At 43.2% G+C, this 26,787-nt stretch overlaps 1 protein-coding gene across 6 annotated transcripts in view; it reads left to right on the plus strand.

Annotated features, from left to right (window-relative positions):
• The window catches only part of ZNF318 (zinc finger protein 318), a 50,273-nt gene extending 28,992 nt beyond the window's left edge, over positions 1-21,281 (plus strand). For 2 of the 6 annotated variants that reach the window (XM_017345140.3, XM_008262941.4), the window contains exons 7-10: positions 3,908-4,111; positions 4,578-4,677; positions 5,901-6,019; positions 6,304-14,131. In XM_017345140.3, coding sequence (XP_017200629.3) covers positions 3,908-4,111; positions 4,578-4,677; positions 5,901-6,019; positions 6,304-9,609 — 3,729 coding nt within the window. In that variant the 3' untranslated portion in view covers positions 9,610-14,131. Of the gene's footprint in view, positions 1-3,907; positions 4,191-4,218; positions 4,678-5,900; positions 6,020-6,303; positions 14,132-15,454 lie in introns of those variants that run through there. The other 4 variants (XR_011388676.1, XR_011388675.1, XM_051854711.2 and 1 more) reach the window with 4 other exon arrangements.
• The last annotated feature ends 5,506 nt before the right edge of the window (positions 21,282-26,787 follow it).

Below are 26,787 nucleotides of genomic sequence, written 5' to 3' on the forward strand. Positions count from 1 at the left end.
TTGAAAGGCAGAGTTACAGAGAGGCAGAGAGAGAGAAGGGTCTTCCATCCACTAATTCACTCCCCAGATGGCTGCAATGGCTGTAGCTGCACCAATCCAAAACCAGGAGCTTCCTCTGGGTTTCCTATGTGGGTGCCAGACCCAAGGACTTGGGCCATCTTCTGCTGCTTTCCCAGGCCATAGCAGAGAGCTAGATCAGAAATGGAGCAGCTGGGACTTGAACCAGCGCCCATATGGAATGCCAGCACTGCAGGTGGAGGCATTGCCTACTATGCCACAGCACCACCACCCCCCCATATAATTTTTAATGACCTTATATTTTGTTATATGAGTATGTTTTTAACCATTCAAATCACCTGTTGTTTGACAAAATAATTTCCATAGGATCAAAGGGTATACAGAATTTTGAGATTTGTAATATGTATTCCTGGATTATCTTCCAGAGGGTGGTATCAGTAAATACTCCAACTAGCATTATATGAACTCTCCCATCTCCTGCCTGTTGAGTGTGAGATTGTATTAATTTATTTTTTTAAGTTTATTTTATTTATTTGAAAGAGTTAGAGTTAGGGATCAAGATACCTTCCATCGTTTGGTTCACTCCCCAAATGTCTGCAATGGCCAGGGATGGGCCAGGCAAGAGCCAGGAGCTTCTTCCAAGTCTCCCACATAGGTGGTAGGGGCCCAAGCACTTGGGCCATCCTCTGTTGCTTTCCCAGACACATTAGCAGGGAGCTGAATCAGAAATAGAGCAGCTGGGACTTGAACCGCTGCCCATATGGGATGCCAGCATTGCAGGCAGCAGCTTAATCTGCTATGCCACAATGCCGGCTCTGAGTGTGAGTTCTTTAGTAACTCTTCCATAGGTCTCAGATAGGGAATGAGCATCTTTGAATTCCTAATTGCTTCCTTTTGTCCTGTTTTCTTATCATCATCATCTAATATTCCAGATGCCTAATTTGCTCACCTACTGTACAACCCCATTCATACTTACTTTCTCTCTCTCTCTCTCTCTCTCTTTTTTTTTTTTTTTTTTGACAGGCAGAGTGGACAGTGAGAGAGAGAGACAGAGAGAAAGGTCTTCCTTTGCCGTTGGTTCACCCTCCAATGGCAGCCGTGGCCAGCGGGCGCTCCGCGCTGATCCGATGGCAGGAGCCAGGAGCCAGGAGCCAGGTGCTTTTCCTGGTCTCCCATGGGGTGCAGGGCCCAAGCACTTGGGCCATCCTCCACTGCACTCCCTGGCCACAGCAGAGAGCTGGCCTGGAAGAGGGGCAACCGGGACAGAATCCGGAGCCCCGACCGGGACTAGAACCCGGTGTGCCGGCGCCGCTAGGCGGAGGATTAGCCTAGTGAGCCGCAGCGCCGGCCTCTCTCTCTCTTTTTTAAGATTTATTTATGGGGCTGACACTGTGGCGTAGTGGGTAAAGCTGCCACCTGCAGTGCCAGTATCCCAAATGGGCGTTGATTCGAGACCTGGCTGCTCTACTTCTTTTTTTTTTTTTTGACAGGCAGAGTGGACAGTGAGAGAGAGAGACAGAGAGAAAGGTCTTCCTTTGCCGTTGGTTCACCCTCCAATGGACGCCGCGGCCTGCACGCTGCGGCCGGCGCACCGTGCTGATCCGATGGCAGGAGCCAGGAGCCAGGTGCTTTTCCTGGTCTCCCATGGGGTGCAGGGCCCAAGCACCTGGGCCATCCTCCACTGCACTCCCTGGCCACAGCAGAGAGCTGGCCTGGAAGAGGGGCAACCGGGACAGAATCCGGCGCCCCGACCGGGACTAGAACCCGGTGTGCCGGCGCCGCTAGGCGGAGGATTAGCCTAGTGAGCCGCGGCGCCGGCTGGCTGCTCTACTTCTGATCCAACTCTCTGCTATGGCCTGGGAAAGCAGTGGAAGATGGCCCAAGTCCTTGGGCCCCTGCACCCTTGTGGGAGACCCTGAAGAAGCTCCTGGCTCCTGGTTTTGGATCTTCACAGCTCCAGCCATTGTGACCACTTGGGGAGTGAACTAGCAGATGGAAGACCTCTTTCTCTCTTTCTCTGCCTCTGCCTCTCTGTAACTCCTTCAAATAAATAAATAAATATTAAAAAAAGATTTATTTATTTATTTGAAAGTCAAGAGAGAGAGAGAGAGACAAAGAGGTCTTCCATCTGCTGGTTCACTCCCCAATTGGCTCCAGTGGTCAGAACTGTGCCAATCCAAAGCCAGGAGCCAGGAGCTTCCTCCACACGGTGCAGGGGCCCAAGCACTTGGACCATCTTCTGCTTCCCCACGCCATAACAGAGAGCTGGATCTGAAGTGGAGCAGCCAGGACTTGAACTGTCGCCCATATGGGATGCCAGCACTACAGGCAGCAGCTTTACCCACTATGCCATAGTGCTGACCCCATACTTATTCTCTTTGTGCTGCAAAATTATCTTTTTTCTGTGCCTTATTCCGCAACATTAGGCCAAATTCTTCACGAGTACCTTGTTTCTAGCTTGGTGATAAATTAACTCCTATTAAAGTATTAAAATTATTGTCATGTTGGGAAGTTTATGTTTTAAAAGAGGACAAATTCAGTTATAAATTCCATTGGTGACTTTTTTTTATTTTTAAAGAAGTTTCTAATTTATTTATTTTATTTTTTATGATTTATTTATTTATTTGAAAGTCAGAGTTGCACAGAGAGAGAGGAGAGGCAGAAAGAGAGAATGGTCTTCCATCTGATGGTTCACTCCACAATTGGCCGCAATGGCCAGAGCTACGCTGATCCGAAGCCAGGAGCTAGTAGCTTTTTCCAGGTCTCCCACGTGGGTGCAGGGGCCCAAGGACTTTGGCCATATTCTACTGCTTTCCCAGGCCATAGAGATCTGGATTGGAAGTAGAGCAGCCGGGTCTGAACCAGCACCCATATGGGACACCAGTGCTTCAGGCCAGGGCATTAACTTGCTGTGCCACAGTTCTGGCCCCACGATTGGTAACATTTCAATAGTAATGTTTTACCCAGATTTTCTAGTTCTCTATAGATGACAGTCCACTTTGTCTATGCACAACACAAGCCATACTCTTCAGTTTTCCATATCAGGATACATGTGATTAGTGAGTTCACTGTCTCCTGCATTTTTTAAAAGGATTTATTTTATTTCTCTGAAAAGCAGAGTGACAGAGGGAGAGAGATCTTCCATCCACTGCTTCACTTCCCAAATGGCTATAATGACCAGAGCTGGGCTAGGCCAAAGCCAGAATCCTGGAACTCCATCCAGGTCTCCCACATGAGTGGTAAGGGCCCTTGAACTTGAGCCATCTTTGGCCACCTTCCCAGGAGCATTAGCAGGGAGCTGAATTGGAAGCAAAGCAGCTAGTACTTGAACTGACATACATATATGGGATGTGGGCATCACAAGAGGCAACTTAACCCACTGAACCATGACATTGACTATCTGTTTTCCACATTTGCTTTGCTTAACCTATCAGTTATCTTTTCCATCTTGTTTTTTCTTCTCTCCCTGGTTGTCCTTATGATTTTAAAATTTAACTATATTTAGTTATGTAGGTAATATATGCAAGTTCTTCCAAAGGGTATTCAGTGAAAAGACTTCTACCTATCCTTGTTCTCTAGTTCCCTTACCCAGAGGCAGCCAGTGTTTCCATAATCTTGGGTATTCTTCCAGAGATATTTTAGGATATGCAAGTAACTATATTGCTGTTATGATTTACTCTCCATTGTATGATACACTGTGGAGTCTGATGAATTCTGTTTGAGCCTTGAGACAAGTTTCTCTGGGTGTTCCCCCCAAGTTTGTACAGCTTTAGGCACTGAGAATGTGGTCATGATGCCATATTCTTACTGTTATGGCCTCTTGCCTTTTGAGAGAAGACATATACAAACTGCCTTGAATTCCTTTTAAGTACCAGTTTTTCCCCTCTAGGAATCAAAGGTAAACAATGAGAAGTCCCAGACTAGAAGCCCAGGGTCTGTTGAAAGCCCTCAACCAGCTGCTAAGCAATCTGATCAGCCCACTGCTACTTACGAGTATTATGATGCTGGCAATCACTGGTGCAAAGACTGCAACACCATCTGTGGGACTATGTTTGACTTCTTCACCCATATGCACAATAAGAAGCACGCACAGGTAGGTGTCCTGCCATCTGTTATTTCCACTCTTACCCTCATTCCCCACAAACTTCTCTACCTGCATCTGCATTACAAAACTGGAAAATGAAACATTCTCATGGGCAGGAGCCCCAATCTGAAGAGCCAGGAGATACCAACAAAGGAGACACCATCCCCAGGGCTCAGTCTAGGGGACCTGCCTGTAACTAAACACCATGACAAGTGTAAGTGAGGCTTCTGCCTCTTTTGATTCCTTGAGTACCTGATTTTTTGTTTCATTTTACCCATTTCTAGTACTTGGTCTAACATATGTTTACCTTTTCCACAGGTGATTTCCATTTAAGCTGTTGGCAGAGGGGGTGGTTGGGGATGGGTAGCTGGGGGATTCTGGTCCCTTGTCATATGTTTGGGGGAAGAAAAGAGAGAAAAGTGGGTCATTGAGTTATTAGTGCTGTTGTGTGAGCACCTCTGCCTCTTGCAAATAGACACTGGATCCCTACAACAGACCTTGGGCTTCCAAGACCCAGAGTGAGGCCAAGCAAGATGCTGTAAAGCGCATTGACAAGATAACTGTTCCTGCAAAAGGTATGTTCCCTCCCTGCCTAGTGTTTCCTTAAATCCAATTGGGGAAGAGGTATCCCTGAATAAGGTTCTAGGAAGCAGCATAACATGAGACATAGTCATTCTTTTTAGAAAGCATAAGAATACTTTCTGTATACAGAATGGCAGATTAGGTCTTGAAGAGATGGAGAGATCTGTAAGAGAATGGTCTGCTCATATGGCTAAAATTCCAACAAATATCAAATACATACATCCCACTTAAAATCAGAAAAATAAGTGTGTTTATTATTGGCTTATCTATAAAAATCTTATTTGAAATCTATGTTAAAAAGGATAGTAAATAATTTAACTGCCTTTTCAACTAAAAACTATACAGTATCTTGTCATTGTTACTAAAGTGTAAGTTGGCCAGCGCCGTGGCTCACTAGGCTAATCCTCCACCTTGCGGCGCCGGCACACCGGGTTCTAGTCCCGGTCGGGGCGCCGGATTCTGTCCCGGTTGCCCCTCTTCCAGGCCAGCTCTCTGCTGTGGCCAGGGAGTGCAGTGGAGGATGGCCCAGGTGCTTGGGCCCTGCACCCCATGGGAGACCAGGAAAAGCACCTGGCTCCTGGCTCCTGCCATCGGATCAGCGCGGGTGCGCCGGCCGCAGTGCGCCGGCCGCGGCGGCCATTGGAGAGTGAACCAACGGCAAAGGAAGACCTTTCTCTCTGTCTCTCTCTCTCTCACTGTCCACTCTGCCTGTCAAAAATAAATAAATAAATAAAGTAAAATAAAAAAATAAAAATATTAAAGTGTAAGTTGAAAAGCAGAAAGTTTCTTTAAAGTTTACAAATTCTTAATTTCATAGTAAATGTTGCCACTGTATACTTTATCTCTATTAAAGGTAGATTCCTAAGTAATTAATACCAACATGAAAGATCTACATATATATGGTAATGGATCTAAGATGCTAGTGCTAGTTAGATTTTTGAGGAAAATCAGCAACTGGAATAGGTCTGGCAAAGGGAACTTCTGAATTAACAGGTTAGTGTTCCCAAGAGACAGAAGGAATAGAGGTCTAGAGTTCAAGTTTTAGCTTGGGAAGATTATGCCATTGGTATTCATCTAAATGCTATTTCTGATTCCCGAGTGGGTAGGTCATCTGTACCCTCACCATTTTACTGCACAGGGGTAGTAGTATTTCCTTTGGTTGCTGTCATCCTGCGTGAAAAGACTTATTTCTTTAACTTTCTTCTGCTTTTTTCAGGCTCTGAGTTTCTGATTCCCATCACTGGGTTTTACTGCCAGCTCTGTGAGGAATTTTTGGGGGACCCAATTTCTGGAGAACAACACGTGAAAGGTCTCCAACACAATGAGAAATATAAGGTTGGTCTTTGTAGTAGTTGTGGATTTCCCAGTTTCTGCAGTAATTCTTGAGGCTTTGACAAACAACTAAAGAGCCAGGGAAAGTCATTGACACTTCCAATTCCATGTAACCATTAGGAAACTCTCTTTAATCCTACTGAGAGATGCTGAGCTGGTCAAACTATTTATCCTTGAGGAAGATTACTCTGGGGATTTCTACTGAGTGAATTCTAAACAGTGGTGGGGCCAAATTTTCTCTCTTATATTCTGGCCAATTGTTAAGCCTTTATCTTTTCTCTTCCCAGAAATATGTGGATGAAAACCCATTGTATGAAGAACGGCGGAATCTGGACCGCCAAGCTGGCTTGGCTGTGGTCCTAGAGACAGAACGACGACGTCAGAGTGAGCTTAAGCGTAAACTTAGTGAGAAACCAAAGGAGGAGAAGAAAGAAAAAAAGGTAAAAGTTACGAAAGAAGTAAAGGAGGATGACAAGGTTTCTGAGGAATTGGAGGACCAACTCTCTGAGGGTGGAAGCTCTCCTGAAAAAGCTGAGAATAAGAACACTAGCATCAAACTCCAGTTAAAAGAAGAGGTAAAGAAAGAATCACCAACATCCTCTTCATTTGGGAAATTCAGCTGGAAGAAGACAGAAAAAGAGGAAGAAAAAAGTTCAGTGGTAGCTTCTTGTATCCCTAAGGAAGAGATAGGGGAAAGCAGTAAGGAAAAAGAAGATAACAGAGCTGAAACTGGGAAAGCAAAGCCCATCAAAATCAAGCTGTCTGGGAAAACTGTTGTAGCACACAGCAGCCCTTGGATGCCTGTTGTGACAACTTCAACGCAGACTAAAATTCGACCCAACCTTCCTATCCCATCGACAGTACTCCGCAAGTCAGGTTCAATCACAGTGAGCAAGCCTGCTCCTCTTAACACCTTTCTGTCCATCAAATCCTCTGGAACTACTGCCAAACCTCTGCCAGTGGTTAAAGAATCTTCAGCTGATCTCCTGTTGCCACCAGACATCATCTCCAAAGCATTCGGAGGGGAAGAGGTGGTTCTAAAAGGATCTCCAGAGGAAAAAACAGTGGTGGCTGAAAAGAATGAGCTATCCCATATACCTGAGCAAATGCTACCTCCTCCTCCTCCACCCCCACCCCCACCTCCACCCCCACCACCCCCAGTTATACCTCATCCAGCTGCTCCATCTCCTGCTCAAGCAAATACTATCTTGGCTCCAGTAAAATCAAACCCAGTTGTATCTCAAACTCTCAGTCCTGGCTTCCTGGGTCCTAACATTTTGAACCCAGTGTTGCCTGTAGCCATCATGGCCTCAGCACAGCCAGCTGCCATTCCTTCTGATGAGACAGCTCCTGGGGTGAGTGAAAGTGACCGGGATCAGACCCTATTCTCTGTGTTAGTCCGTCCTCCACCACCACTTTCAAGTGTGTTCAGTGAACAAGCCAAAAAATTGGAGAAGCGAAATTCATGCCTAGCCACAGCCAATGCTAAGGATTTGTATGATATATTTTACAGTAGTGGTGGAAAGGGAGCACCTGAAACTAAGCTGAGTGGTGGTCCATTGGCCAATGGGGAAAATAGCAACCTCTCTAGAACTGAAAATTCAGATACTTCTTCTACTTCTACAGCCCAGGAGGAGTTGCGTCAACATAAAGGTTTGGTCATTGCTCCTGTAGTCAGCAACCCTGAAAAGCCCATTGCAAAAACTCTGATGTCCCTAGGGAAGTGGTCAGCTATAAAGCATGTGGACCCAAAAACCAGAGGCAGCAGCTATGGCTTTCTACAACCTCTGACAAGGTTGTGCCAAAGCAGACCTTGTGAAACTATTACCCCAAAGCCAGAGACTTTGGCAAAGTGGACTTCTAGCTCCTTCCAGAGTGACACTAATAAGAGTGTACCTCCAGAGAGGAAACCTGAGCTTGACCTGGGAGAGCCAAGGCCACCTGGAATAGAAACAGCTCCTCAACAGTCAGATACACAATGTCATACCAAGGAATCTCAGAAGTTGGTAGAAATCCACCTCATAGAATCTGGTAACCAAGATAAGGAAAGCCAAGACCTTGACCAAACTAAAGATTGTGGAGAAAGTGAGGTGGGGACGAACACTGAACTAAAAGGAAAAGTAGCAGTTGAAGAGGGAAAAGATATCAACCTTGGGCCTCACAGCTTAGAAGACTGTCATTTGAACCATGGGGACAGATATATGTGGAAGGGAGAAGTGGAACAGCCCAAACTGTTAATGATTGACAAAGAGGTTGAGCAGTCCAAGAAATTGATGACAGGAAGTGAAACCCCAAGTAAAGTAGTGATGGAATTAAATGCACAGACTCTCTCTTCCACAAAGGCAAAAACAGACTCATTTCCATCAGAAGCTAGGACTTTAACCCAGAACTCACAAGATATAACTGTGAAAATTTCAGCTCCAGAAGTACTGCTTCAGTCCTCAGCCAGATTAGATGTGTGTTTAACAGATAGTCCACAGGAGCAAGGGTTTTCAGCAGGTAGTGAGGAATGGCTAGAAAATTCAACTCCAGAATCAGCTTCCAGAACTTCCAGGTACAGAAGCCTCAAACTCAAGAGAAAAAGATCAAAAGACCTTCAAGGTAAAATGATCTATGAGCTGGCTGTTTGGGATGAGAGCAAAACGAGGCCCGAGAGCTGGGTGGATCCAGAAAAACCGGAAGTGGAAGCTGGGGAGCTACGAGAAGTCCGTCCAGAATTAACAGTGACAATAGAAAACAAAGCCTTAGATGACTTCAAAGCTACAGACTTAAAGGTAGAGGAGTTTGCTGCTCTGGGGAAAATGGGGGATATATGTGTTGATATTTGCAATACGCGAATAGACCCAGTTTGTAGATCCCCAACTGCCTTATCTCAGAAAGTGTGTGAAGAAAATTCTGTGTCACCTGTAGGGTGTAAATCCTCTACTCCCACTGAGTTTAAACAAGTTCCATCTTTTTCTGGGTTTCCAGTAGAGTCTCCCAAAACCCTGGTGCTTAACTTTGAGACAGAGGGTGAACAAACTTCATCTGATCTCAGAAGTGGGAGGATTACTTCTAACATGTTGAAAACTGGACTTCCTATGGAAAACGTTGATCGAGGCTTTGGAAGCCTAGAGGGAACGCACCAGGCCCTTGACCTATTAGCAGGAGGAATGATGCCTGAGGAAGTAGAAGAAGCTTCCCAATTAGAAAAACAGGAGTCACTCAGATTAGAATCAGAAACAATTAATCCTGCAGGCCTTGGGCCATCTCCTTGCCTTCCAGACCTTGTTGACTTTGTCACGCGGACATCAGGAGTTCAAAAAGAGAAATTGTGTTCTCCCCTGTCTGAACCAGGTGACCTTCCTAAGTGTAGTTCTCTGGAGATGGGACCACTGCAGCTAGAAATTCTGAATGCATCCATCACAGAGGTAATAGTTCCTCAAGTAGATGAGGACAATAACAACTCTTCAAATTTGGTAAAAATCCCAGCTTCAAGGTCACCTCCAAGGGAGCAGGTCATTGGAGGCAATATGATCCCTCAGGAAATGCCTGAGCAACAAGCTTCAGTTGATGTCATCCAGGACTACACAAAATCCAATACTCATGACTAAGAGTATATACCCAGAGCTACTTGTGTATAATAATTCCCAGATGACCCAAGACTAGTTGGCAATCTTACCTGGAACCTACACCAAGAAATGCAGTCAACATCTTACAGTAAATGTTCGTGGAAGCTAAAAAATTTACCTCCTTTCCCCTTAAAACGCCAGACAAATTAATCATAACTTCTATACATATCTGTAAAAATGTATTTTTTGTTTTTTGTTTTGTTTTGTTTTGTTTTTGGTCAATTTATCTTCTCTTACTTTGCCATTAAAATCAGATGTCTATCTGGCTCACCACACAGTGTGCTTTGATTGTATTTTGGCTTTGATGCTGCCATTTCTGGTATGTGGGGGAGGAGGGAGACAGCTGACTTTGCCAATTGCTGTGTTATATTCCTACCCAATTTTCTGGGCTGCTTATGGATCTCTGGGAGAATCACCAGAAAGCTTGCTGAAATGGAAAACTTCTGATGACGGAAGAATTGTTCATCTCTTAGGCTTCCATTTGGATGAGCCTGCCTTAACATTGTTTGAAATGCAGAGTGAGTAGCTCTTTTGTTTACTGTTTACTTCCTTTATTGGCATGTCAACTCCTGCATTCCCTTACTCTGTTGCCTTTACTTGAAATGCTCCTGCTAACCCACAAACCTATTGGGAAATGACCTCAATAAACATGGAAGAGAATCTGGCAGGCTCACTTTTAGAAGACAACAAATCGGTAAGACTTATTTACAGCCCAGTGCCAGGAGCAGATGTGCTTTTGGGGTCACTTTTATTTTTGAAGTGGCCTTTGTTCATTGTCCTGTGGTCCAGTGACACTTTGTATTAAATTGTTTAGCAGCTATTTGTTGTGAAGAGGTAGAAGATCTGAAACTTGTCTTGGGATTTTGGACTCATTTTCTGTTCTACAAACCCATGTGTATCCCTTCCTCTACCTCTGCTTTTCCCAAGTACTTTCCACAATAGTGTGATGTTTTGGGTTGTACATTTTGTTAAAAAAATTAAAGAATTTATAAGTTGGCTTGGAAAAGTTTAACTTTATTTTTAATGTGTTAATTATTTGGAATAAATGCATTAATCTCAAGTTTCTGGATTTTTGTTTTGAAACTATACACATTTTGAACTACAAGGAAAACTAGAACAATGAATTCCTGCTGTCATGTTGTCTATCCCCACCTCCATTCACTCTTCCCCAACTTCTCAAGAGCCGCCTCTCATGCCTGAATGTTGCATAGTCTGCCCCAGTACTGCCTGGAGTGAGGAATGGTGGTTTGGTGTAAGCAGCTTCCTACTGTGAATGTGTTTGTATACCTTTGTGTTGGCTTTCCGTAGGCTCTTCTGGGTCAAGGCCCTGCTGAGGAGCTCTTGGGAGACAAGGAGCTCAGTCCTCAAGATTGTCTGATCTCTGTCCCAGTTTCCCTTTGACATCTCTGTTGTCTGCAGTTTGTAACGTGGCTCAACAGAGGCTTCGGATTCCTATTCCCCACCCACTCCTCAAAGACAATGCAAAATTTCTAACCTTTTTTCCCCCTAAGAATTATTTCTTCCCTTTTTCCAATTGTGTACAAAGCCACAGAATTCCTAACTTGTTTGGGAGGCTATTTAATTTTTCTAGAACTTTGATTAAGGACAAATTAGAAGTCATCCTGGTCTCTCCTTCATGTTGTAGAGAACACACAGATTTGGGAGAGCTAAGATCCTTGAATATGCCTCAACCATTTACCTTGCTTTGATTTTGGACAAGTTACTTCACTGGGTCACAGGGATGTTTGGTTTGTTTCCTTATTTAAGATAAAGTTCATTGTTCCCATCTCAGCACCAAATATGTACCAGGTCTTTCTAGGCCTGCTTTTTAGGTTTAAACTTGAAAATCAGCATATTTTTTCCCCAAGAGGAAATTCCCTAGATTCATAATTGTAGCTTAATTATAACTTCTTCAAGAAATGAGTTTTAGCCAAACTCTCAATTGAAGCAATTCTAAAAACTTAAAAATTTTAAAAGTTTTTAGACTTAATGAACCAGAAATTTTTTTTATTCAATGCTCTTTCTGGTCTGGAAACCGTAGACTGACTCAAAAGGTGCCCATAGAGGATCTAGAACAAGGTGAGCTTCAGAGATACTTGTTTACCCAGAGAACTCCTTCCTGTTCCAGGAGGTCATTTTACAGGAATCCAAGGAATATTATAACTCAAGATGCCAGTGTGTACTGATTTTCATGCCTGTTCACTTGGTAATTTCCATCCCTTTGGAGAGACACATTGGGTTTTCTCATGGGGGGCAGGGAATAGGTGGAGGGTTAATTATATCCAGTTGACAGTCCTAACCTCACTTGTTCTTAGAGTCAGAATCTCCTCCAGGTTAAAAGGAGATCGTTTGAAGAGGGGTAGGGAGGGAGGCAAAATCCAGAAAGGACAAAACTAGTTCCAGTAACGGGCTGGGTTACTTTAGTCTAAGCCTTGGTAACAACTACTGGTGTGCTGTCTGGATAACTTTAGAATTTACACCAAAGGTATCTACCAATCTGTTTTTTTTTTTTTTTTTTCTTTTTCTACAATAATCATTTCTAAGAGTTGAAGGAATGGCATTCTTCATATCTGCATTGAGCCAGCAGAGGGAGAGCTTTTAGGATTCTATAGTCTGAGCAGGAAGTGTTTCTAGTCTTTTCCTGTTGATCAGTGGGATCTAGCTTTGGAGCCGGTTCAGAAAAGCCCTGTGAAAGGAAAAGGAGAACTCTAACCTGGTATTTACTGTTTGCAGTATTGAGTAAATTTTTAACTTAGAAGATAGACACATGCAAGAAATGGGCCCTGATCTTCACATGTGACATAATATTTTATAACCATGTTCCAGATTTCTGACTATAGGGTACAGTTTTTATTGGCTACCCTCAACTATGAGAACTAATGTCGGCAATTGTGTTTTAATTGGGGCAAGCACCTCATTTTCCTAAGTTTTGCAAGTAATGCCCTAAAATGCCACTTGGCTTTGTGAAGAGAGGCCTCATATTTTATAAGCCATCTTTCTCCTGTTCACAGCTATTCTATTTACAGAACACTCACTCAATATTTCTGCTAAGACTGCTGAGTAATATAGCAAAATATTCCCACTTCCTCCATTGTCCCTTCTTCTTAAAAAAAAAAAAAAGTTACCTAATGTTTTGGTATCAGCTTGATGAAAACTATCATTGCCAAGTTCAAGGACTGAGGAAGAATCAGAAGTGGAATAGAGGATGGATATACAGGACATAGGCATCTAATTAGGACACCAAAATCTTTTTTTTTTTTAAGATTTATTTTTAAATTTATTTGAAAGGCAGAATTACAGAGAGGTAGAAACACAGAGAGGGGGCCAGCACTGTAGCATAGCAAGTTAAAGCTGCCACCTGCAGTGCTGTCATCCCATGTGGGTGCTGGTTCAAGACCTGGCTGCTCCACTTCCGATCCAGCTCTCTGCTATGGCCTGGGAAAGCTGTAGAAGATGGCCCAAGTCCTTGTGCCCCTGCACCTGTGTGGAAGACCCGGAAGAAGCTCCTGGCTTCGGATTGGTGCAGCTCCAGCCATTGCTGCCAGTTGGGGAGTGAACCAGCTGATGGAAGACTTCTCTCTCTCTGCCTCTCCTTCTCTCTGTGTAACTGACTTTCAAATAAATAAATGAATAAATCTTAAAAAAAGATTGTCCATCTGCTGTTCACTCCCCAAATGGCAGCAATGGCCAGGGCAGGGCCAGACGGAAGCTAGGAGCCAAGAGTTTCTTCTGGGTCTCCCATATAGGTTCATGGGCCCAAGCACTTGGGCCATCCTCTGCAGTTTTCCCAGGCACATTAGTAGAGAGCTGGACTGGAAATGGAGCACCTGGGACTCAAACCAGTGCCTATATGGGATGCTGGCACTGCAGGCAGCAGCCTTACCTGCTGTGCCAGCGCTGGCCCCCAATTACACCTTCTTTTTTAAAGTGGAGAAACAGTAAAGAGATATCCTGTAATAGAATTAAATAAAGTATTGTTTTTTAAATTACATGTTCCTGAAAGTTATCCTCACCTTAGCAAACCTTACTTACCAAGCCCAAGATGAGAACCTAGGCTAAGTCTTCATTAATAGCTGCTTATGTGAGAACATTGACAAATGGAAGTAGTTTGGGATTGTGAGTACATTTTTTATTTATTAAGAGTTTAACTTTGCAATAATATTTGTGCAGTTTTAAACTAAATTATGTACATGGTAACAATATTCATTGATCAAGCAGTTCAACTTATAACAAAAATCTCTTAAAGTAATCACCACTATCCGGATTTGCTCTCAACCCATATACACTTAGGAAAACATTCATAAGTATGTGTTGTAGCTCTTAATGTGGTTGTAATTTTATGTTTATGTGTTTCTTTGATTAATGTATCTTCCCCAAGTATAATATTATATAAGCTCTCTGGAGCAGGAAGTCTGTCTTTGCTTACTTTGGTTTTTCATCATTGTATTTATAGTACACAGTTGGCTAGCACATAGAGGGTGCTTAATAAAAATTGTTGAATCAATATGGTAATAGTGGCTGTTTTATTAATGGTTGATAATGCTTAGCAGCTTTTAAGTGGGTGAAAATCATAAGTTACTGACTGTGTTTACTGGGTGCTTAGCGCTCCAGAAGCTAATTGTTCTTTGCTACTTTTCTGGATCTCCACAAAGCACTGTCTACAGTAGTGAGTATACATCAGGGCTGCGAGCAGCTCCCTTCATTGCAGCAAGCATTCTGAAATGGTGGTGCCAGTCCAGGAGGGGTACACACTGCCCCTGCAGTTCTAGAAGAGAAACAATAAAATTTGCAAAAAAGTTTTGGGAGCTCTAATTTTCAGATCGTCTTCTTTTTCCTAGCTAGATTTTATAAGCGTGATAAAGTCAGACTCCAGATCTCTGGTTTAGTTGAAGGAGTAAATCATCACTGTAGCCCACATCTATCTGATCAAAACTAAATCAAGCTCTTGATTTTATATATGGAAGAAAACAAAAATTAACCAACATTATCTTTGGAAGAGCGGTGCTTCCACATTTTTTATCCTCCCTTTGTTTCAACATTCTGACCATGAAAATGTACTCAAAACTAAAATATTTATACACATATAAAACATGTACATATGCACACATAAAACATCCTTATCTGGTGCCGTGGAATTAAGGTCACGGTGTTTTTTTTTTCCTTTTGTATACTTTTATGTATCAAAAAAAGTGTTTAAGTTGTGTCTTTCCTACTCAGTGTATCCCTGTCATCACTCCTCTTGCTGTTTTCCCCTCCAAACTTCCTAGATTTCTCTTCTCCCATCAATGCTGTACAACAAGCTTTCTTCAAGAATCCTTTCCATTCTTTCTCCCTCTCTCCCTGTCCCCCTGCTCTTGCCCCTGCCTCTGTTGAGCCGGTTGTGCATATCCGTTAAGGCTGTAACAGCACTTGGACATTATATAAATCAAAGCTTTAGTTGAGGTATACAAAAAATATCGCGAAGTCTTTTCTGCATGCAAAGGACAGAAGACAATGTGTTTCACGATGTAGTGACTGAGTGCTTTACCGGCTTTAATTCCTTCTATTTGTGGCAAGAGGGTTTTTCTAGAAAATGGGGAAATTAGTCTGTTTAAAGGAAGGCAGTGAGGAGGATGAAAATAGGGACAGTTACGTAATAGTAGAACAAAAGATAGAGGACGTGGAGAAAGATAGCAAATAAAATTCACCATACTGAGCTGGTGTTTTCTTTCATCTTCTCTCTGATACTGTGTCCCTACTAAAGTTTCCTCTGGCCTTTCTGAAGCCTACCTACTAAGAATGGTTGTGTCACATTGTTACTGACTCACCCACCTGTCTTCCTTTCCAGGACAATTCCAGAATTCTTCAGATTTCTGTAAGGAAAGACTACAGCAGACACCTCTGTTCCAGGGAGGCAGGGATAGAAGTCACAGAGACCGTGGAGACGAGCACCTCTAGGGTCTGACTTTTGGAAGGTAGGTATGGCTGCTGTGACAGGAATGGATTATGAAGAATGCCCTGTTACTTTAGCTGCCAGATTAGGTGAGTGAAAATATATGTGTGTGTGTTTATCTGTATTGTGTATGGAGTGTATTTACATAATAAATGTATATATGTGTATTTGCATATCTGCATCTTTGTACCAGTAGAGGAGGAACAAGATAACAATGAAAATAGAAAGTGTGTGTTTTAGACCTGCCAACCCTTGCCTTATTTAGCATTGAATAAATTATCTCTTAAATTTCCATGTCTCATTTTGTGCTATGATACTTGTATTAAAGCTGTGGACTTCAGGTCTGCCCCCTGAAACCCAGTGTCCTCAACAAGGAAAACATGTGCTATCTCAGTTCTAGCCTTTCCTTACTGGTGCATACAAGAATCAAGGTGGGGGCGCCGGATTCTGTCCCAGTTGCCCCTCTTCCAGGCCAGCTCTCTGCTGTGGCCCGGGAAGGCAGAGGAGGATGGCCCAAGTCCTTGGGCCCTGCACCCCATGGGAGACCAGGATAAGTACCTGGCTCCTACCTTCGGATCAGTGCGGTGCGCCGGCCGTGGCGGCCATTGGAGGGTGAACCAACAGCAAAAGGAAGATTTTTCTCTCTGTCTCTCTCTCACTATCCACTCTGCCTGTCAAAAAAAAAAAAAAAAAAAAAAAAAGTGAAAGTGGGTGTGTCATTAGTGGAGTGGTTTTTGAGTAAGCAAAGGAGATTCAAGGAACGTGTGTGTGGCAGGGGGAGGGGGAGGGAGAACAGTCACCAATGGGGTGTTTGAAGAATACTGAGATATGAGTGTTAAGGACAGCTGTGTACTAGTTTTCATTTTACTACCTCTACTACACATATTGAAACATCTGGCACACAGAAAGGAACAAGCACCATTTCAAAATATGAAGCAAACTCTTGGCTCTCTGTCCACCTAAAATGCCAGTAAGTACTTCTGTACTGTGGGCTGAGGAACACAATGGGAATGAGAACCAGACCTAGTAAAACTTAGCTGACCTTTAAGTCCTTCAAATTCAGATTAATTTAAATCTGAGTTGCCCCCGTTCTACATTCACCTAGAAAAATATTAGTTTAGTTTTGTTCCTGGAACAAAATTTCTCTCGAATGTTAGAGGCATGGATATCTAGTTTACTTCCCAAATAAATCTATGGCTTTCGTAATTTGGGGGGGGGGGGGATAGTTGTGTTAGTACAAATACTGAAAAAAACGTGTGTAACCAAAGCCATCAGAATATGAAGTAAGTAAAGGGTGAAAGTGCCTCAGCGCCTTCCGCTGCTGCGATCGTATCAGTTAAGAACCACTCATTCCTAAGACATGACCCTGTGGATGAAGCAATGGAAAGCAGCCTTGTGCCAGGGCTGCCAACACTTTGTCACCACCACTTTCTCTCCATTGCTCAGCCAAAGATCTGTTTCTCATCAACTGTCACATTCCTCTGCTCAGGGACAATCAGAAATGTTCGTCACAAGCTTTCGTTCCAATCTGTGATTCACAGTCCTACCTCCAGTTTTGCTGCTAGACCCTGCCAGTGGTGTCTGAATTCCACGTCTAAGGTGTACTGATCAAGGGAATGGACGGGGAAATGGAACTTTTTTCTTTTGAATAATTGCTTTTCCTTTGAGCTTTTTAGATTTGATGTGCTAGAGTTCACGTATGTTATGAATGATATATTTAAGGTCTACTTTTTAATTGAAGTATTATATAACATTAAATTTTACATAACAAAATTTTCCATTTTAAAGTGTGCAATTTTGTAGTTTTAATATCTTATACAGTCACCACCACTATCTAATTCTAAAACATTTCCATCACTCCCCCACCACACCCCTAGAACCCACATGCCTATTAGCAGACATTCCTGCTCCCAAGCCACTGTCAGTTACCAATCTACTTTCTGTCTTAATCACTGTACTAGTCTGGTCCGAGTATTTCATGTAAGTGAAGTCATACAGTACGTGATCTTTTGTGTCTGACTTCTTTCACTTAGCATAATGTTCTCAAGGTTCATCTGTATAGTATATCATGTACCACTACTTCATTGTATTTTATGGCTAAATAATATACCATTGTGTAGGTGTATCATGTTTCGTTTATTCATTACTCGATAATGCTTGGGTTATTTCCACTTTAGGGGTATTGTGAGCAATGCTGCTATGAATATTTATATACACATACATATGTACACACATATGTATGTGTATATCCATGTGTATAAGTTTATGTGTGTATGTGTATATATAAATATGTAAAATACATGTATGCATATAAATATTTGCATGGACATGTGTTTTAAGTCGTCTTGGGTGTATACATAGGAATAGAACTGGGTCATATGATAACTGTTTAGCCTTTTAAAAATAAACCTTTATATTAAACTATAATGTTCATATGAAAAAAACACATCATAAATTTGATGTGCTCAGCTATTTTTATAAAGTAAACACATGTGGGTAACCAGTATCTAAATCCAAAAATAGAATATGACCAACACTCCTAAACTCCCTCTTATGATCTATTACAGTCACTACTTTCCCAAAATGTGACCATTATTCTGACTACTACATCAGGTACTTTAAAAAAATTGAGATGAAATTCACCATAAAATTTCCATCACTCCAAAACAGAACTGTTTTCCCTTAAGCTTTTAGTCCCAGTTCCCACCTCCTATAATCCCTTGGACTCACTAGTCTGCTTTCTGTCTCTATGGTTTTACTCCTTCCAGATATTTCATTTAAACAAAATTATATAGTTTGTGACCTTTTGTGTCAATGTATTTTTTACTTAACATAATGTTTTTGAGGTTCATCCATGTAGCACTTATCAATATTAATTCTTTATTATGGCAGAACAATATTTCATTTTACATATAAAACATACTTATCCATTTGTTAATGGGCATTTGAGTTGTTTCCACCATCTGGCTATTGTAAATAGTGCTTCTATGGAGGCACATGTTGTGGCATAGCAGGTAAAGCCACTGCCTCTGATGCCGGCATCCCTTATGGGCATCAGTTCAAGTCCTGGCTCTCTATTAGCAGAGAGCTGGATCGTAAGAGGAGCAGCTTGGATACAAACCAGCACTCATATGGGATGCCAGCGCCACAGGTGAAGCTTGACCTACTACACCACAGCACCAGCCCCTCCTCCACTTCTTTTATTTTTTTTAAGATTTTAATTTATTTATTTGAGAGGTAGAATTATAGACAGTGAGAGGGAGAGACAGAGATAGAGGTCTTCCTTCCCATGGTTCACTCTTCAAATGGCTGCAACGACCGGAGCTGCGCCAATCTGAAGCCAGGAGCCAGGTGCTTCTTCCTGGTCTCCCATGCAGGTGCAGGGGCCCAAGGACTTGGGCCGTCTTCTACTGCTTTCTCAGGCCATAGCAGAGAGCTGGATTGGAAGAGGAGCAGCCAGGACTAGAACTGGCACCCATATGGGATGCTGGCGCTGCAGGCGGAGGATTAACCTACTGCGCCACAGCACCAGCCGCCCCCCTCCACTTCTGACCCAGCTCCCTGTGAATGTGCCTGGATAAGCAGCAGAGGATGGCCCAAGTGCTTATACACCTGCACCCACATGGGAGACCTGGAATAAGCTCCAGGCTCCTGGATTCAAGCTGGCCATCTCTGGCCATTGCAACCATCTGGGAAGCAAGCCAGCAGATGGAAGATATCTCTGTCTCTTCCTGTCTCTGTAACTCTGCCTTTAAGTAAATAAGTCTTTAAAAAAAATATTGGGGCCAGCACTGTGGTGTAGTGGATTAAGCCACCACTTGCAGTGCCAGCATCCCATATAGGCACTGGTTTGAGACCCGGCTGCTCCACTTCTGATCCAGCTCTGCTATGGCTTGGGAAAGTAGAAGATAGCCCGAGTCTTTAGGCCCCTGCACTCATGTGGGAAGAGGATCCTGGCTTCTGGCTTCCGATTGGCGCAGCTTCTGCCATTGCAGCCAGTTGGGGAGTGAACCATCAAATGGAAGACCTCTTTCTCTCTCTGCCACTCCTTCTCTCTCTGTGTAACTCTGAATTTCAAATAAATAAATTTTTTTAAAAAATAGTGCTGTTATACCCATTCAAGTGTAAGTATTGTCTGAGTACCTCTTTTCTATTGTTTTGGTATATACCTAGTAATGGAATTGCTGGGTCATAGGGTTATTCATGTTTCAATTTTGAGAAACTGTCACACACAGTTTTCTACCCCACCTAAATCATTTTACAATCCTACCAGCTATGTATAATGGTTTGATTTTCTACACAACACTTCTTATTTTCCTTTCTTAACATATTAGAGTTATCTTCATATCTCATTGTGGTTTTGATTTCCATTTTTCTAATACCCATGATATTAAACATCTTTTCATGTGCTTATTGGCTACTTATGTATCTTCTTTGGAGGAATGTCTACTCAATTTCTTTTTAAAAAATGTTTTTAATTTATTTGAAAGGCAGAATTACAGAGAGAGAGAGAGCTAGCTCTTCCATCTGCTGATTCCCCAAATGGCTGAAACAGCTGGAGTTGTATGAATCCGAAGCCAGGAGCCAGGGTCTTTATCTGGGTCTCCCATGTGGGTGCAGGGGCCCAAGCACTTGGGCCATCTTTTACTGCTTTCCCAGGCCACAGCAGAGAGCTGGATCGGAAGTGGAGCAGCTGGGACTTGAACAGGTACCCATATGGGATGCCAGCGCTTCAGGCCAGGGTGTTAACCCGCTGTGCCACAGAGCTGGCCTCTTATTTGTTTATTTGAAAGAGTGATAGAGAGGAGGAAGGAGAGAGAGAGAGAAAAAGAAATCCATCTTCCATATACAGGTCACTCCTCAAATGACCACAATGGTCAGGGCTGGGTGAGGCTGAAACCAATAGCATAAAACTCCATGCAGGTCTCACCTGGTTGGCAGGAGCCCAGGTAGTTGGGCCACCTTCTACTGCTTTTCCCAGGCACATCTTCAGGGAACTAGATCAGAAGCAGAGCAGTATGGACTCAAACTGGCACTCCAATACAGGATGCCAGCTTTGCAAGTGGATACTTAACCCACTGTGCCCCATCCACTTTCTTCATAATATTCTTTGATACACAAAATGTTTTCAATTTTGATAAAGTCTAATTTATCCATTTTTTCACATATCACTCATGGTTTTAGTATCATAAATCTAAGAATCCATTGCCAAATCCAAGATCATGAAGATTTACTTCTATCTTCTGTGAGTTTTATAGTTCTAAGAAGCTCTTACATTTAGGTCATTGATTTATTTTGAGTTAATTTTTATATATGGTATGAGGTATTATTCCAGCTTTCTTTTTTTAAAAAATAATATTTATTAATTTGAAAGGCACAGTTACAGAGAGGCAGTGGCAGAGAGAGAGAGACAGAGGTCTTCCATCCGCTGGTTCACTCCCCAAATGGTCACAATGGCTGGAGCTGGGCTGATTCAAAGCCAGGAGCCAGGAGCTTCTTCCGTGTCTTCCCATGTGTGTGCAGGGGCCCAAGCACTTGGGCCATACTCTACTGCTTTCCCAGGCCATAGCAGAGAGCTGCATTGTAAGTGGAGCAGCCAGGACTCAAACTGGTACCCATATGGAATGCCAGCAGCACTGCAGATAGCAGCTTTACCTGCTATGCCACAGTGCCAGCCCCTCGGCTTCTTTCTTTTGCATGTAGAAATCTAGTTGTCCCAGCATCATTTATTGAAGAAGCTGCTTTTCCCCACTTAATGATCTTGGTACCCTTTTCAAAATCAATTGGCCACAGATATATGGGGTTTATTTCTGGACATTCCATTTAAAAAAAAATTATTGCATTTGAAAGGCAGAGTGATAGGAGAGACAAAGGCCTTCTATGTGCTAGTTCATCCCAATTATTGTAATGGCCAGGGAAGTGCCAGGCTGGATTCAGGAGCCTGGAACTACATCCAGGTCTCCCACATAGTTGGTGGGGGCCCAAGCACTTTGGGCCATCTTCTGCTGCCTTCCCAGGCTCATTAGCAGAGAGCTGGATTGGAAGCAGAGCAGCTAGGACTGGAATTATTACTCCTACATGGGGTGCTGGTACCACTCTTACCATGTTGTGCCATAATGCCAGACCCTGAATATTTCATTCCATTCCACTGGTTTATATTCCTATCCTTATGCCAGACCCATGCTGTTTTTTTTTTATTATTATTTTTTATTATTATTATTATTTTTTTTTTTTTGACAGGCAGAGTGGACAGTGAGAGAGAGAGAGACAGAGAGAGAAAGGTCTTCCTTTGCCGTTGGTTCACCCTCCAATGGCCGCCGCTGCAGCCGGCGCACCGCGCTGATCCGATGGCAGGAGCCAGGATCCAGGTGCTTTTCCTGGTCTCCCATGGGGTGCAGGGCCCAAGCACTTGGGCCATCCTCCACTGCACTCCCTGGCCATAGCAGAGAGCTGGCCTGGAAGAGGGGCAACCGGGACAGAATCCGGCACCCCAACCGGGACTAGAACCCGGTGTGCCAGCGCCGCAAGGTGGAGGATTAGCTTATTGAGCCACGGCGCCGGCTGACCCATGCTGTTTTAATCACTGTAGCTTTGTAGTAAGTTTTGAAATTCAGAAGTATGAGTCCAACTTTGTTGTTCAAGATGTTTTTGGCTGTTTGCGACCCATTGAGATTTCATACGATTTCAGGATTGCCTTTTCCATTTCTGCAAAAATACCTTGAAATTTTTGACAGATTGCACTGAGTCTGTAGATTAGCTTGAATAATATTGCCATATTAATATTATTCATATCCATGACTATAAGATGCCTTTCCATTTGATTAGATCTTCTTTGATGACTTATTTGGTAGTACATATGTCTTTCACCTCTTTCATTAAATTTAATTCTAGACTTTTTATTCTTTTTATGCCATTATAATTTGAATTAGTTTTTTTTTTTAGGATTTTTTTTTAATCTTTTATTTAATGAATATAAATTTCCAAAGTACGACTCATGTGTTACACTGGCTTCCCCCCCCTTTTTTTTAGGATTTTATTAATTATTTGAGAGGTAAAGTTACAGAGAGAGAGAAAGAGACAAAAGAGAAAGGTCCTCCATCTGCTGGTTCACTCCCCAAATGGCTGCAACAGCGGAGCTGAACTGATCCGATCTGAAGCCAGGAGCCAGGAGCCTCCTCCAGGTCTCCCATGGCGGGTGCAGGGACCCAAGCACACGGGCTATTTTCAACTGCTTTCCCAGGCCATAGCAGAGAGCTGGATCAGAAGAGGAGCAGCTCGGACTTGAACTGGCGCTCATGTGGGACAACAGCACCACAGGCAGAGGCTTAGTCCACTATACCACAGCACCAGCCCCTTGAATTGTTTTCTTAATTTTCTTTGAGATTATTTATTGCAGGCATATAGAAACAACTGATTTTTGTTTATGAATCTTGTACTTTGCAACTTTGCTGAAGTCAAACAGGAGCTTCATAGGTTTTCAAATTATAGTCTTTTATAATCCTTGGTATTTCTGAAAGGTTAGTAGTAATAATAATAATCACTTTCATTTCTGATTTTAGTTTTTACACGTTCTCTCTTTTTCTTAGTCTCTTTTTATTAGTCTGTCTAAAGCTTTCAAGTATTGGTCATTGATTCTGTTTTTCTATTTTCTATTTCATGAGCTTCATTCGGGGCTACCACTTACTTTGCAACTTTGTTGAAGTCAGGAGCTCCATCTGAGTCTCCCGCAAGGGTGCAGGAGCCCAAGGACTTGGGACATCTTCCACTACTAGTGAAATATCCTCACTTTCATTTCTGATTTCAGTTTTATTTTCATGTTCTCTCTTTTTCTTAGTCTATCTAAAGGTTTCAAATCTTGACATTTGGTTCTATTTTTCTGTTCTCTATTTTATTTGTCTCTGATCTAGTCTTTACTATTTCCTCCTGCTAGCTTTTGGTTCGGTTTGCACTTCTTTTTCTCTTTCCTCAAGGTGTAAATTTAGGCTGTTGATTTGAGATCTTGCTTTGTAAAAATTGTTTAAGGTTTATTTATTGGGGCTGGTGCTGTGGCACAGCAGGTCAAAGCCCCTAGCCTCTAACACCAGCATCCCATGTGGGCACCTGTTTGAGTCCCAGCTGCTCCACTTCCGATCCAGCTCTCTGCTATGGCCTGGAAAAACAGTAGAAGATGGCCCAAGTCCATGGGCCTCTGCACCTGTGTGGGAGACCTGGAAGAAGCTCCTGGCTCCTGGCTTTGGATTGGCCTAGCTCCAGCCATTGCAGCTATCTGGTGAGTGAACCAGTGAATGGAAGACCTCTCTCTCTCTTTCTCTCTCTCTCTCTCTCTGCCTCTGCCTCTGCCTCTGCCTCTGCCTCTCTGTAACTCTGCCTTTCAAATGAATAAAGAAATCTTTTTTTTTAAAGTACATGTTATATTAATTAGAACCCTTTTGGTTGTACCACAAACCTAACTTAAACAAGCTTAACAAAAATCAGTGATGGGCTAATGTACAGCTTGGTAACTGGGAAACTGAGGCAGACCTAGATCCAGAAGATCAGAAATGCTCTGTCTTCTAACTTTGCTTGGCTTCATTTTTGAAGGTATTTTCCCTCAGGAGAAAAATAGCTCCTGCAGTCTCAAGCTGCCATGGTTCTTAAAGGTTGCCTTCTAGAAAATGAGTGGATCTTTCCTTATCATACTAGAAAGTCTCAGGGAAGATGCCTGTTAGTCTGATTTGGGCCACATTTCTATTACTGAATAATTACTATGTGCTAGTAGATGAAATACTCAGACCAGGCCCAGGATTTGAGCTTCTAATGGGAAGGAAAGGTGACCCTACTGAACCATGGAGACTGAGTTCAATTAATATAGAATAGAGAGAAATGATGTTTTCCAGAGGAAATCCTTCAAAGTAGAAAGTTCACTCTAAAGCTGCAAAGATTCAGTGTCTTCTCTGTAGACTTTGTTTTGTGACATTTTATCGAGATGTGTTTTTTTTTTTTTTTTAAAGATATATTTATGGCCAGCGCCACGGCTCAATAGGCTAATCCTCCACCTGTGGCGCCAGCACTCCGGGTTCTAGTCCTGGTCGGGGTGCCGGATTCTGTCCCGGTTGCTCCTCTTCCAGTCCAGCTCTCTGCTGTGGCCTGGAAGTGCAGTGGAGGGTGGCCCAAGTCCTTGGGCCCTGCACCTGCATGAGAGACCAGGAGAGGCACCTGACTCCTGGCTTTGGATTGGCACGGTGCGCCGGCCGCAGCGGCCATTGGGGGGTGAACCAACGGAAAAAGGAAGACCTTTCTCTCTGTCTCTTTCTCTCACTGTCCACTCTGCCTGTCAAAAAAATATATTTATTTATTTATTTATTTGAAAGGCAGGGTGACAGACAGGGAGAGACCACAGTGAAAGATCCTCCATCTGCTGGTTCAATTCCCAGATGGCTGCAGCAGCTGGGACTGGACCAGGTAGAAGCCAGGAGCCTGGAACGCCATCTGGGTCTCCCACATGGATGGCAGAGGCCCAGATATTTGAAGTCTTCTGAGGTTTTCTCAGACACATTAGCAGGGAGTTGCATTAGAAGCAGTGCAGCCAGGACTGAAACTAATATGGGATGCAATGTCACAAGCAGTGATTTAACCCACTGTGCCACAATGCCAGGCCCCAAGTGTTCACGTTCTTGTACTCATTGAGATGCTACTGCTTTTAAGGGTGTGTGGTAGGAGGTTAGAGAGAGCAAATGAGGACCTTATAGCCTTCCTGTTCCAAAAGCTCAAGAAAAGAGAAGAGAAAAGGTCTAATTATTTTGGAGTTGAGAAGAGACTAGAAGTTGACTCTTGACTCTGTGACCCTGAGTTTCACAGAGGAAATTAAGACTCTTCTATGGCAAGGTAAGCATTTGCATTTTTTTTCTTTTTTTCTTTGACAGGCAGAGTTAGACAGTGAGAGAGGGAGAGACAGAAAGGTCTTTCTTTTTCCGTTGGTTCACCCCACAAATGGCTGCTATGACCGGCGCACCGCACTGATCCGAAGCCGGGAGCCAGGTGCTTCCTCCTGGTCTCCCATGCAGGTGCAGGGCCCAAGCACTGGGGCCATCCTTCTGGGCCACAGCAGAGAGATGGACTGGAAGAGGAATAGCCGGCACAGAATCCGGCGCCCCAACTGAGACTAGAACCCAGGGTGCCAGGGCCGCAGGCGGAGGATTAGTCTAGTGAGCCATGGCGCCTGGCCAAGCATTTGCATTTCTAAATTCATAAGATTAAACTGTTTTAGCCTTGTTATGGACTGAACAGGAAGTGGCTCCCCAAACTCATGTGAATGTTGGAAGTCTTATGCTAATGTTTGATGAGTTTAGGGTGGCCTATAAGAGGTGAGCCTGGTGGGAGTTCTTTGGATTATTGGAGGCTTGTCCTCAGAAGGTATTCGCATGAGAAGGTTGATTACTTAAGCTGACTTTGGCTTTGCACCTCTCTTCTTCCTGGCTCACCATGTGATCACTCCTCCCTACGCACTCCACCGTGGCCTTTCTCCCACAGATGCCTGATCCTGAACTGGGACCCTGCAGACTTTAAGCAGAAGTATGCCTTTTCCTTCCCAAGAAGTTTCTCTTGGATATTTTAGTTAAAGTAATGAAAAGCTAACTAATACAAGACTGTTAACATAGATTCATGACCTGGAAGGGCTATTCTTGTATATTATAAAAACTTACCTCTCAGAGGTGTAAAGATAAGGAAGTTTCTAGTACTTTATGCCAACTCTAAGTGTTAGGGTCCGAAAAAGCCCACCGCCCAAGGAACGACTCCAAGAGACCTTTCTCTCATGCAACCAGCAAAGGGTTAAATTTATTGATCCAACATGTTGGGGCCCTCTGAACATACAAGGACAGAGGAGCAGCGAGAAACTACAGCATAGGGTTTATAAAGGCAAAAACTGCAAAATCGGGAGGGGAGAGAGAATACACGGTTGCTAAGTGGTTGCTAAAATCTTACAATAGCAATTATGATCTTAAGACATAGACAAATCACATCTTCATTATTAGCCCAGGTAACCCAGGTGCAACCTTTCTACTTTTAAGCTTGAGCAATCATGCAGGGGGTTTTTGTGCATTGCCAAGGGTGATGTAGTACACTGCTATTGTCCGACTATTTGAGATCATAGTTTCAGACCAGAGTCTCACGGTGGGGGGGTGCTTTCCCAGAATGGAGTCTCAAGTGCTCCAAAATGGAGTCCCTCCTGTCAAGGTGCTACTTCACTC

The sequence above is a fragment of the Oryctolagus cuniculus genome, chromosome 5 (genome assembly GCF_964237555.1).
Source record: "Oryctolagus cuniculus chromosome 5, mOryCun1.1, whole genome shotgun sequence".
In the NCBI taxonomy this organism is placed as follows: domain Eukaryota; kingdom Metazoa; phylum Chordata; class Mammalia; order Lagomorpha; family Leporidae; genus Oryctolagus; species Oryctolagus cuniculus.